Here is a 13,526-nt window from a genome sequence, read left to right as displayed (position 1 = left end):
TATGCTATTTTCCAGCAGAAGCGTACCTTCTTCTCCAGCTCCCTGGCGCGTCACTGCAGCTGCTCCATATTATGCGCGTCGGCATGTGGTCACTAGGCTTCACGACCCTAACAGACTTCTAACAATAGGAACTGCTCGTCGTTACCACTCCTTAACAAACCCCGTTGACTCCTAACAGTAGCATACCTTCTTCTCCAGCTCCCTGGCGCGCGACTGCAGCTGCTCCACGTTGTGCGCGTCGAGCAGCGAGCGCTGCGCCGAGCGGAGCTGCGCGAGCGCGTCGGCGTGCGCCCGCTCGGCGTCACCACTCTTTACTAAATTATGCTATTTTCCAGCAGAAGCGTACCTTCTTCTCCAGCTCCCTGGCACGCGACTGCAACCGCTGCGCCGAGCGGAGCTGTGCGAGCGAGTCGGGGTGTGAACGCTAGGCTTTACCCACTAAGTTTAAGCGATACCTAACTAAGCCAGCTCCTTACAATAGCGCGTACCTTCTTCTCCAGCTCCCTGGCGCGCGACTGCAGCTGCTCCACGTTGTGCGCTTCGAGCGGCGAGCGCTGCGCCGAGCGGGGATGCGCGAGCTCGTCGGCGTAACTCTGGCCCCTCTGAGCGTCTCCTCTCCTTAACAAACTACGTTGACTCCTAACATCAACATACCTTCTTCTCCAGCTCCCTGGCGCGCGACTGCAGCTGCTCCACGTTGTGCGCGTCGAGCGGCGAGCGCTGCGCCGAGCGGAGCTGCGCGAGCGCGTCGGCGTGTGAACGCTAGGCTTTACCCACTAAGTATGAGTGATACCGGACCGTACCGGAAAACGCAGCGTGGACGTCCACCCACAAGGTGGACCGACGACCTGATAAAGGTAGCAGGAGGCTCTGGATGCAGGCCGCTACCAACCGTGCGATGTGGAAGTCATTGGGGGAGGCCTATGTTTAGCAGTGGACGTCCTATGGCTGAAATAATAATGATGAGTGATACATAACTAAGCCAGCTCTTAACAGTAGCATACCTTCTTCTCCAGCTCCCTGGCGCGCGACTGCAGCTGCTCCACGTTGTGCGCGTCGAGCGGCGAGCGCTGCGCCGAGCGGAGCTGCGCGAGCGCGTCGGCGTGCGAACGCTAGCCGTGTCGTTTGATATTACTACCACTTATACCCAACCAGATCGATTCCCAACAGCAGCATACCTTCTTCTCCAGCTCCCTGGCGCGCGACTGCAGCTGCTCCACGTTGTGCGCGTCGAGCGGCGAGCGCTGCGCCGAGCGGAGCTGCGCGAGCGCGTCGGCGTGCGCGCGCTCGGCGTCGGCTCGCGCGCGCTCGGCGTCGCGCAGGCGCCGCGACAGCGTGTCCGTGTCGCCGCCGCCGCCCGACATGCCGCCCGAGCCGTAACTCATGTTCTAAGGACAATGACAATATACAAGGTAAAAGAATAGAATAGAATAGGTTTATTGACACATTAAAAAAAGACACAATACAGTAAAAAAAAACAACAAAAACACATATATGCAGGCTATTAAAACAAAGAGGTAAAGGTGAGAAAAAACTGTGCCAATAAGCACCCGCTCAGCTCAGCATTTATCGTAAAGCAAATTTCACTTTTTCATTACTTTCTTATATTTAACTCAAGGCAAAATAATTTAACTAATATTAATGAACAGCATGGTTTATTTTAGGGTCTTCGCACACACACTCATCAATTTAACAATTTTCCGTGTATTTTATAAATGTGTATTTAACTAATGTTCTGAAAAACATTACAGTTTTCGCTGTATGCCTGAATACTCAAACAAGACAAATATTAAATTGTAGAGTCGCTTAAGTGGCCACGGTGATTGATATCAGAAACCCTAACCCAATAAAACAAAGTATTATCATAAGACCCAAGTTCACACATCAAATCTAACATCAAAAGATTTTATACAATAGAGAACCACCGCTGTAATGGGTGTATGAATTTTATCGATTTTATGTTAAAATCGAGTGAGTCATCGCTTGCCCTTCAGCTTCAGGGTATCGATTTCCGTCATACGATAAGAACTGATATAATATTCCCCATTTGCCCCTCCGTCCGTTACAATAGACAACCTGAATTTTTTATGACTGTTATGAGAGTAACTTGATCCCTTCGATGGTCATGGAAGTCGCACCAGAATTGCAACTTCTGACGTAAATAAATAATCATTCTCGTAGTGTTATAGTCGTTATAAGAATGTTCTGCCACATAACGTATGAACCCGCGGCACGTTGTTGTATGTTTTATGAATAAATCGTAATGGACTCACGATCATGACTCTTTAGTCGTTTAGTAGTCAATAGTTAAGTTGTAAACCATAAACGACAACACATTTTAAAGCAGAGTCTATTAATGGCGCATATTATAGATCAAATGATGCCCTAACTGCCCTATACAATAAAAGTCAATGATAAAATTGTATTCATACTCTCGATATCCTTTTCGAAGTTCCAAAACGCATTAGATAGTTCACAATTCTAAAACAATGTATAGGCAAATTTTCTCAGCAGCCTTGCCCTAAGAAATCGTAGGTTAATCCAAGATTTTCCCACCTCTTCTATCTCTAAAGATCTCAGCAGTTCCCGCCCACCACAATGATCCGATATGGGTTATTCTTGATACTCCATTATTCCCAGAGAATTAAGGCCACCCTTCAAATGTAGGAATCCATTACGGTGAATGCAAAGGGAGGGGATAAGGAGAAGTTCGTATCATTATAGCCTTTGTAAAGAAAATACTTTATTTGAAGCTTTGAGCCGGAATAGATCAAAACATCGTTAATGCCATGCAAATGTTAGTGAAGGAAAGTTGACAATGGATTAGAATAATTTATGGCTCGGAAAGAATAAAAGGCGTTTATAATCACTGATTTATGGCGGCACTTGAAGTTTGAATGAACGAAATACATTTTCTTTATTTATAGGTAGTCGCTTGCGTACAGTAGACTATAAATTTTTGCGCAAAAAAGCACGTAAAACAACATATTATGCCACAGTCCAGAATTCAGATTATTTTGCCGTTGTCTATACCTACCTAAGCAGTGACTTATTGTTTGTAGAATGTAGAGATTACTCGCTCGCGATTCGAACAAAGTTATTATCATCAAAAATGCAGAATCAATGAACTGAATCAAAAAACCTTTTGAAAACGCTAAGATAGCATGCCAACTTATTTAAGAGACAAAGAAAAGTCGACGAATCCTATACATATAAAGTAATTTCAACGTCTTGTCTTAAGATATTCAAATCGCGAATCTGGCATCACTTGACCGCGTGGGTAAGGCACCGAAAAAGAGCGCTGACCTGATTTCGATGACCTTCCCCTCCCGGGCCCAGACTCCGAGACTCCGGGGCGGCCGCNGCGTGGAGAGTGGACAGCGTGGGCATGGTGTTGCTCTGGCAGATGGCGGCGTGGCCCGACGTGCTCGTGTACAAGTGTGGCAATGGCGATGGCGTCGGCGAATGGAACTCTCCTAGGGCTTGGTTCGATCCGCTCGACTGCATACCTGTTAAAGAAAAGGACACTTGAAATCCCCGAAGCATAATAAAGGACTATGTATCAATTATTTTATATTATAACTTATCATTAATGTAAGCTTTGTTACTATTATTATTATGTTTTAATCTTAATCTACTATTATAAAAATAAGTCGGGTTTTCCTCCCTGACGCTATAACTCCAGAACGCACGAACCGATTTCCACGGTTTTGCATTCGTTGGAAAGGTCTCGGGCTCCGTGAGGTTTATAGCAAAGAAAATTCGGGAAAAGGGGGTAAAACGGGATCCACGCGTACGAAGTCGCGGGCGGCCGCTAGTTTCTTATAGCAATAAATTGCCTGCCTGTGTGTTCTAAGACCCCAAAGTAAAGATCTTCTTGTAAAAACCAAAAGGCTCCTGCGACACAAGCTATGCTTAGTGCAGAAGCCGCTAGTCTTAAGAATACTCTTTACATTGATTTAATGGCAATAAACATTTTATTATTATTATTTAGGAATCAATAGAAATACATTTCAGCCTTTTGCCTGGAGAAGAAAGGAGGTGTTTCGTGTTTTCATGAAGAGAAAATCTCTAATCAATCATTTTAACATTAGCATCTGTAACATCTTACCGTGTGTTGTAGACCTAGTGTGCTCCAATTCCGCCAGGATGCGGTTGTCCTGCTCAATCTTAGCCATGATGCGTTCGATCTCGGAGGCGGGCTGCGACTGCGGCGCGCCCCACCCGCCGCCGCCGGGCGCGCCGTGCCCGCCGTGCCCGCCGCGCGCGCGCAGCGCTGACGACAGCTCCAGTTGCAGCTCTTCGCAGCGCACGGTTTCCAAAGCAGCCTGGGAATCAACAAAAATTATTATTGAAGATTCTTCCTTATTTCTGAAATGAAATGTGTTTAGAGCTAAATAGAGTCAAATTACGCCTTTGGTACTGTTACTGTCCAACTCCAATAGCACTCATAATATTAATATTAAGTCGTGGAAATCCTTGGGAGAGGCCTATATCCAGCAGTGGACCTTATTTGGCTGAAACCAACGAACAATGTCCGAGTTCACGCACGTTTGGTGCCGAATAGAAACTGCAGTCTACTTTAGATACATTAGAATTTTCGATATTGTGTGCCGTAGACACAGAATAATAATCAAGCAGCAAGCATTGGTGTGGAAGAGCACCGCTGAAATCTGAAGAATCGACGTCGCGTCGTCACTCTACTATACTATCCCGCTCATAACGAACCAGTTCGGCATCCAGCTGTATGTGACATACCTTCTTCTCCAGCTCCCTGGCGCGTGACTGCAGCTGCTCCACGTTGTGCGCATTGGCGTGCGAACACTCACTGTATCGTTCAAAATTACCCCACCAAGGAAGTTTGTAGGCAGCAAATATTAAGCAAAGGGAAGATCTTCGAACAGTACTTACGCGCTCTCCCAAGATTCGATTCATACGCCTTGACTTGAGGCAGATGGAACCATAGGTTTGTGGAAGGATTGAACCAAGAACAAAAGCGTATCTTCTTCTCCAGCTCCCTGGCGCGCGACTGCAGCTGCTCCACGTTGTGCGCGTCGAGCGGCGAGCGCTGCGCCGAGCGGAGCTGCGCGAGCGCGTCGGCGTGCGCCCGCTCGGCGTCACCACTCTTTACTAAATTATGCTATTTTCCAGCAGAAGCGTACCTTCTTCTTCAGCTCCCTGGCACGCGACTGCAGCCGCTGCGCCGAGCGGAGCTGCGCGAGCGCGTCGGCGTGTGAACGCTAGGCTTTACCCACTAAGTTTAAGCGATACCTAACGAAGCCAGCTCCTTACAATAGCGCGTACCTTCTTCTCCAGCTCCCTGGCGCGCGACTGCAGCTGCTCCACGTTGTGCGCGTCGAGCGGCGAGCGCTGCGTCGAGCGGCGAGCGCTGCGCCGAGCGGAACTGCGCGAGCGCGTCGGCGTGTGCTCGCTCGGCGTCACCACTCTTTACTAAATTATGCTATTTTCCAGCAGAAGCGTACCTTCTACTCCAGCTTCCTGGCGCATCACTGCAGCTGCTTCATATTATGCGCGTCGGCGTGTGGTCACTAGGCTTCACTTACGACTCTAACAGACTTCTAACAGTAGGAACTGCTCGGCGTAACCACTCCTTTACAAACCACGTTGACTCCTAACAGCAACATACCTTCTGCGGAGCTGCGCGAGCGCATCGGGGTGTGAACTCTGGGCGTTACCTCTCCTTAACAGACTACGTTGACTCCTAACAGCAACATACCTTCTTCTCCAGCTCCCTGGCGCGCGACTGCAGCTGCTCCACGTTGTGCGCGTCGAGCGGCGAGCGCTGCGCCGAGCGGAGCTGCGCGAGCGCGTCGACTTGCGAACGCTAACCGTGTCGTTTGATAATTACTACCACTTAAACCCAACCAGATCGACTCCTAACAGTAACATACCTTCTTCTCCAGCTCCCTGGCACGCGACTGCAGCCGCTGCGCCGAGCGGAGCTGTGCGAGCGAGTCGGGGTGTGAACGCTAGGCTTTACCCACTAAGTTTAAGCGATACCTAACTAAGCCAGCTCCTTACAATAGCGCGTACCTTCTTCTCCAGCTCCCTGGCGCGCGACTGCAGCTGCTCCATGTTGTGCGCGTCGAGCGGCGAGCGCTGCGCCGAGCGGAGCTGCGCGAGCGCGTCGGCGTGCGCCCGCTCGGCGTCGGCTCGCGCGCGCTCGGCGTCGCGCAGGCGCCGCGACAGCGTGTCCGTGTCGCCGCCGCCGCCCGACATGCCGCCCGAGCCGTAACTCATGTTCTAAGGACAATGACAATATACAAGGTAAAAGAATAGAATAGAATAGGTTTATTGACACAATAAAAAAAGACACAATACAGTAAAAAAAACAACAAAAACACATATATGCAGGCTATTAAAACAAAGAGGTAAAGGTGAAAAAAAACTGTGCCAATAAGCACCCGCTCAGCTCAGCATTTATCGTAAAGCAAATTTCACTTTTTCATTACTTTCTTATATTTAACTCAAGGCAAAATAATTTAACTAATATTGTAATTAACACCATGGTCTATTTGAGGGTCTTCCAATATACACTCATCAATTTAACTATTTTCCGTGTATTTTATAAATGTGTATTTAACCAATGTCCTGAAAAACATTACAGTTTTCGCCGTATGCCTGAATACTCAAAAGCAAAACAAATATTAAAGTAGTCGCTTGGTCACGGTGATTGATATCAGAAACCCAAAACTAGTAAAACTTGTTACCAAATACATACTTATGTACTTCTGCATCATCATAAGACCCAAGTTCACACATCAAATCTAACATCAAAAGATTTTATACAATAGAGAACCACCGCTGTAATGGGTGTATGAATTTTATCGATTTTATGTTAAAATCGAGTGAGTCGTCGCTTGCCCTTCAGCTTCAGGGTATCGATTGCCGTCATCCGATAAGAACTGATATAATATTCCCCATTTGCCCCTCCGTCCGTTACAATAGACAACCTGATTTTTTTATGACTGTTATGAGAGTAACTTGATCCCTTCGATGGTCATGGAAGTCGCACCAAAATTGCAACTTCTGACGTAAATAAATAATCATTCTCGTAGTTTTATAAGAATGTTCTGCCACATAACGTATGAACCCGCGGCACGTTGTTGTATGTTTTATGAATGATAAATCGTAATGGACTCACGACTCTTTAGTCGTTTAGTAGTCAGAGTTAAGTTGTAAACCATAAACGACAACACATTTTAAAGCAGAGTCTATTAATGGCGCATATTATAGATAAAATGATGCCCTAACTGCCCTATACAATAAAAATCAATGATAAAATTGTATTCATACTCTCGATATCCTTTTCGAAGTTCCAAAACGCATTAGATAGTTCACAATTCTAAAACAATGTATGGACAAATTTTCTCAGCAGCCTTGCCCTAAGAAATCGTAGGTTAATCCAAGATTTTCCCACCTCTTCTATCTCTAAAGATCTCAGCAGTTCCCGCCCACCACAATGACCCGATATGGGTTATTCTTGATACTCCATTATTCCCAGAGAATTAAGGCCACCCTTCAAATGTAGGAATCCATTACGGTGAATGCAAAGGGAGGGGATAAGGAGAAGTTCGTATCATTATAGCCTTTGTAAAGAAAATACTTTATTTGAAGCTTTGAGCCGGAATAGATCAAAACATCGTTAATGCCATGCAAATGTTAGTGAAGCAAAGTTGACAATGGATTAGAATAATTTATGGCTCGGAAAGAATAAAAGGCGTTTATAATCACTGATTTATGGCGGCACTTGAAGTCTGAATGAACGAAATACATTTTCTTTATTTATAGGTAGTCGCTTGCGTACAGTAGACTATACATTTTTGCGCAAAAAAGCACGTAAAACAACATATAATGCCACAGTCCAGAATTCAGATTATTTTGCCGTTGTCTATACCTACCTAAGAAGTGACTTATTGTTTGTAGGATGTAGAGATTACTCGCTCGCGATTCGAACAAAGTTATTATCATCAAAAATGCAGAATCAATGAACTGAATCAAAAAACCTTTTGAAAACGCTAACATAGCATGCCAACTTATTTAAAAGGCTAAGGAGACAAAGAAAAGTCGAGAATCCTATACATATAAAGTAATTTCAACGTCTTGTCTTAAGATATTCAAATCGCGAATCTGGCATCACTTGACCTCGTGGGTAAGGCACCGAAAAAGAGCGCTGACCTGATTTCGATGACCTTCCCCTCCCGGGCCCAGACTCCGAGACTCCGGGGCGGCAGCGGCCAGACGAAGGCTCAGCAACTTAGCTCGAAATCCCCCTTTTTGATTGCCGTTAAATTGCGGGTTCTGATGCAATAATTGCTTAATTGTCGGACTCAACTGTGCGAGATTCAGTGAATAATTAATTGCAATCAACCGTGTACCATCTCATTTGCGTACTATAATCGGCAAGTGCTCAGCAATTTTTAAATTGAGTTTAAAATCTACTGAAACCGAGATTATTGATCTGATAATGCATTTAAGTTTGTAATCAAATATGGTTAATTAATATAAATATATCAATTTTATTATTATAATTCGATTAATTTCTTTGTATTATTGCCAATTTTCATGGAATTAGAGTAGGTACCTACCCAATAACAAGTAATTTGGGTAGGTATATTTTTTTCCTTTTCAGGTAATTTGTATGCCAGCCAAGGCAATTCATTGTATTCAAACATTTTGTCTCATTTACAAGTTAATTAATTGATAATTGCAGACTGTAAGGCTAGCGATAGGATCAGATAAAAAATAAATGAACCAAAACATGATGTGATAACTCTCCAATTTTCGGTGTAAAAAAGTACATATTTTTTGCCAAGTTTCCCGCAATATAAAAGATCTATTTGCCCCAAAAATCTGTCTAAGTGCTGCTGGATGGAGCCTATTTATATCAGGCTCCGAAAGAGGTTGGCGACCGGCTGCGTGACCTTCCCCGCCCCTGCCAAAAGCGGCAGACTCCGTGACGACTGGGAGTTGGCAGTGATGCCAGACGGTACAACTACCAACTTCTTCCCAAATAACCTTCGACTTTTGTCTGCGGATCAATAACATTTGGACTGGCTATTAAATAAAATTGAAGTGATAATTGACAATACTAGGCGACCCGCCCCGGCTTCGCACGGATAGACTGATGCAACTACTCTCTCTCTATTACTACTCTATTGATGAAAACGGGACTAAAATCAGTTGCATATTTAAAAGAATAAATAACGTATAGACAGACGAAGAGACTTTGTTTTACCATGTAGAGATCAAGGTGTAAATACTTGCGTGTTGGTAATATTAGGAGGTAGTTACCCTAAGTATACAATTTGTTTTCTATGTCTTATCATTTATGTGGTCAATCATCCAGTATTTATTATTTTCTATCCACGAAAACGATGATACGTTACAACAAATTTTTTATTGTTTAGTTTTTACATTGATTTAAAAAACCGACGATTTTCGACCAATATTGTGCTGTTTTCCCACCCTTTAATCAGTGCCAGACTCCGTGGCGGCTTGAAGGCCAGACGCTACGCTTTGGGCTTAGGGCTGGAAAAGAAAAATGCATTTTCTTTTCATATTCATAATATTATTAACCACCCATAACAATTTATACTCTAACTTAACTCCTTCAAAGTGTACCAGTCCTTGAAGTATATAAATATGTAATAGACTCTATGAAATTAATGCTGCCTGATGGAAAGAAACTCTATTTCACTGGCTCAATTTGTGATAAGACGACGTCGTGTAAAATATTTTTAGTAAAGTGACATAAAACCATTAGAGGGATTTCAAAGCTATTACAAGAGCTGAAGTTAATTCGAAGAAGAAATTGCTAAGAAAGTTTTAAAACTCAAAAGAAATGCGATAATCGTCTTGCTAGCTGCTATAAATCTTTTTTTATTAATACTAATTGTCTATTATCAGCTTAGACTTACTTTTATAACTTGCAGGCTTGTCATCAAATACTTTTTTTAAATTAATTNATTAACTAAAAAGATGTTTGTTTTTTATCATTAGTAATTTTTAGGTTCCAAATCGTTGCTGTAGGTATTTTGAAGAACCAAACCATCATAAAAAGAAAAAAATCATAAACTCAACCAATATACGACCGGTGCAAAGAAGAACACGCAAGAAACTGTCGTTGCTGCATCGTTTTAGAACAAAACTTCGTGTGCAATGTGCATTGTGCATCTCGTGCAAACTCTTAACACAACATGCACATACTCGGATGCACTCGCAAAGTTCCAACAGCCCGGTGTCATCGTAGATTTTTGTCTGCTCATATCGAAAGTTTACCAATATTAAACATCCGGCACATCTGCGCAGACGTTATTGGCAACACTAAAACTATGCTGGCAACATTGTGTATACTGGCTGATATTGCGTTATTTAAATAAAAAATATAAAATTTGGAAGTACGCCATCGTATGCATTTTTGTCCTAATTTTAACGTAAGTTATGTCTGACTTAATTTCAGTCTTAAGTCAGAATACAGTTGAAACACTTTGATAAATACTCATTTAACTAAATCAAAATAGATATAGTGGTATTGTTTTAATTTTATGACGGAACGGTAATAGTTAAGTGGCGCCCAACGTGGTGTAAAAACATAAGCAGGCATTGTTGTTAAGAAGTAAATAATTGTAAAATATGTGAAATTACGATAGATTGAACCTAACTTCTTTTTGCAATATAAAGATCAAACAAGCCTTTTTGCTTTAAAGCTACCTAAATTCTAAAACTAACCTGTATTTCAGAGAATAAAAGTTCAACATAATATTTATTTCTGCCGTAAGCCGTCGCGTGTCAGGTGTGTTCGTGGTTCCTGCTAACGCCAGCGACATTTTACGTACAGAGAAATCTGATGTATTTGATATTTAGAAGGAAATGGGGCTGAAGCAACTACGAAGGCTCTACAGGCAAAGCCAATATTCGGCTGCTAGAAATATTTTTATTTGGTCAAATGCTATTAGTTATTGTATATTATTTTAGGATCGTCTTGAATCTTTTGAAAATTGGATTCCGAAAATTCGCCTCCTTTAATAAAGGTACGTGTAGTGTGCACAAAAGAGATCAAATTAACAACTTCTTCTCTGAACAGAGCAGATTCGGTCAGCGAAGAGAAAATGTTCTTCAGTTTTTAGGAAAAAGGTCAAACTGCACTTTATGTCAGTTAATATAATTTAATATTCTTAAGTTATTCACGGCGCCAAAGCTGTGTTAATATTTCAACTAAATGGCTGCAATATCTAATTCAGTTGGAACGCAGTCAGAGTTCTTAATGAACTGAAATATGAACTAGTTCCGCTGCATTTTGCGAATGCGACAAACTTTAACTTAACTTTAACCAACACGACATCGCGGTAACTCTTAATAGGGGATCGGTTCCACGAAAAATGTACGAGCACGAGCACGTTACGTGCCAAGAGAACATGCAGTGCTGGTTATTATTCTGTCAAGGTCTATAATTTCGTCCCTGTCGTATTGAATTACGGCTCATGTTGCTTCGGTAGCTATCGGTACAGAGTAAGACTATCTTCGCTGTGTGCGCGCAGCCAAAAGCTCTTCCGTTAGAGTAATGAGAGTAGTGCAACGAATGCTACTTTTATGAATAGGAATATTAAATCTACTATTCGGCGAATACGAATATCTCTATGTAGTCATAAAGACTCATAAAATTAACTATTTTTATTATGGTTAATGTTTTAGTAATAAAAATTTACAACTGGCATATTTTTTGTTCACAAAACAAAATAATACTTGTACCTACAATCAACCTGCTATTGACTGTCCAATTCCGGAAGAGATCTTACTTACTACTTTGTTACATACTGTCCGGGGTTTTCCCCTCGTCTCGTTGTGGCTATAGTGTAGGGAGGCACACACGTGTGTGACAAAATTTAAAAAAGTAGGTATTCATATTCGTAATTATTATTTCACCGAATACGAATAATCGTATTCGTATTCGTTACATCAGCAGACTAGAGCTTAGTTTACATTGCTTACAGCTCGGCATCCATCCGCTTTTTATGCCCTCTTATTTGGGGGCTCGTATTGTGTAATGATCGCGAAGGTTCCGTGAACCCTCCGTAAGTCAAAATGGTTTAGCATGAGGTAGTGAAAATCCGGCACAGTTTTATTACTCTTCAGAGTGGCTACTTTTAGCGCATAACCAGCGAGCGAGCTCGTTGAATTATTTTAGTTCATTTATTGTTTCTGACACGGTATATCTATCATGCCTAAGTAGTTAAAAATATTATACAATGAGAGTAATAAGGTGCTCTGTTATGAGTTAGTCGTGATGGTAGAACATTTACCTGAAAATTATTAGTTTCGATAACTATATGACGCTACACTACAAATCATCTCGCTCATTCAATACCATGTCAATGTGAAAAAGAGACGAATAGATCGAAACATACATACAAACAGTTTAGCAGAATAGCCTTCAAAGCTGTTCAATGTTCATTAATCGTTACCAGACTAAACCGATTCCATTTACTAGATTTATGACGACTGAATCGCGTCTAGACATCATATCGGAGATGACGAGGGTGCAAAATATACGTATCAAGAGGCTAGGCCCTCAGATAGCAGAGGTAAGGGATATAATGACGCTCGCATGTAAAGAGATAAATCTAAAACTGCGAGATTTGCGGTTTGGAGGCAGGTTGCGGAATTACGACATCGTAAATAAGGTGAGCTTCTATCATGACAAAATTTTGTACCTAGGTCACATTTATCGTACGTATCCCATTGTTGATCTATTTCGAATAACCGATTTCGAATAAACAGTTATTTCTAAAACACATCAATATTCTAAACTAAACTATTCTCTAAATATTCTCTACCTTATATAAATAACATTACATTACCTACAAAGAATAAGTCGAATTTTATTGATATCTAATAAAACTCTTATGCCAAAAAATAATTTTACACAATTATTTTCACTGGTAGAGCATGCTACATGGTAATTCAAGTCCCATATAAAGACTCTTATATCGTTGCAAATACCTTCGTGGTTGAGCAGCCTAACAGCACAGCCAATAAAATCTATCATTTTTGTACATATAGTGTGATAAAAATCGGCTCAATCAGAGAATTCAGAGATAATAGCTTTCTCAATAAACTTAGCAACTTTACTCAAATAATTCGACACTCAGATAGCACACTGTCAATGTAACTCGGCTTTTTTATGAAAACTGCCTGTTCCCATTGGCCAGACATAGTATACCGGGCTAGTCGTGAGATCGCGGGTGATCCATCAATACGTGACGAATATCGCTAATGGCGGTGATTACGCCGCGATTTTTCCCCTGCATCAACTAAGGTTTGTTTAAGTTCGCTCAGTATAAAGTGTCTGTTTACGAAACACGTCATTTCGGTGACGAAATGAAAGATCGGCCTGCTTTTGTTTCAGCAAAATTAAGAAGGAAAAATAAAAAGCTGAGCAAAAAGTATCAAATGGAAAAAAGTGACTTTGGAGAGACCTCTCTTTCTAATGCTATAAAATAACG

General features: G+C 42.2%; 1 protein-coding gene across 1 annotated transcript in view; it reads right to left on the bottom strand.

Moving 5' to 3' along the window:
* Rbp (RIMS binding protein) overlaps positions 1-13,526 on the bottom strand; it is a 38,246-nt gene that overhangs the window by 17,142 nt on the left and 7,578 nt on the right. The window contains exons 2-9 of the mRNA XM_028319554.1: positions 6,055-6,264; positions 4,112-4,328; positions 3,307-3,509; positions 1,179-1,388; positions 1,005-1,112; positions 655-762; positions 489-602; positions 187-324 (exon numbers count right to left, since the gene is read on the bottom strand). Coding sequence (XP_028175355.1) covers positions 187-324; positions 489-602; positions 655-762; positions 1,005-1,112; positions 1,179-1,388; positions 3,307-3,509; positions 4,112-4,328; positions 6,055-6,264 — 1,308 coding nt within the window. The remainder of the gene's footprint in view (positions 1-186; positions 325-488; positions 603-654; positions 763-1,004; positions 1,113-1,178; positions 1,389-3,306; positions 3,510-4,111; positions 4,329-6,054; positions 6,265-13,526) is intronic.

This window comes from Ostrinia furnacalis, unplaced genomic scaffold (genome assembly GCF_004193835.3).
Source record: "Ostrinia furnacalis isolate ACB-3 unplaced genomic scaffold, ASM419383v2 OfSCF7245, whole genome shotgun sequence".
Taxonomy (NCBI): domain Eukaryota; kingdom Metazoa; phylum Arthropoda; class Insecta; order Lepidoptera; family Crambidae; genus Ostrinia; species Ostrinia furnacalis.
Note: the sequence above shows the minus strand (reverse complement) of the source record. Positions and strands in the feature narration are given on the sequence as shown.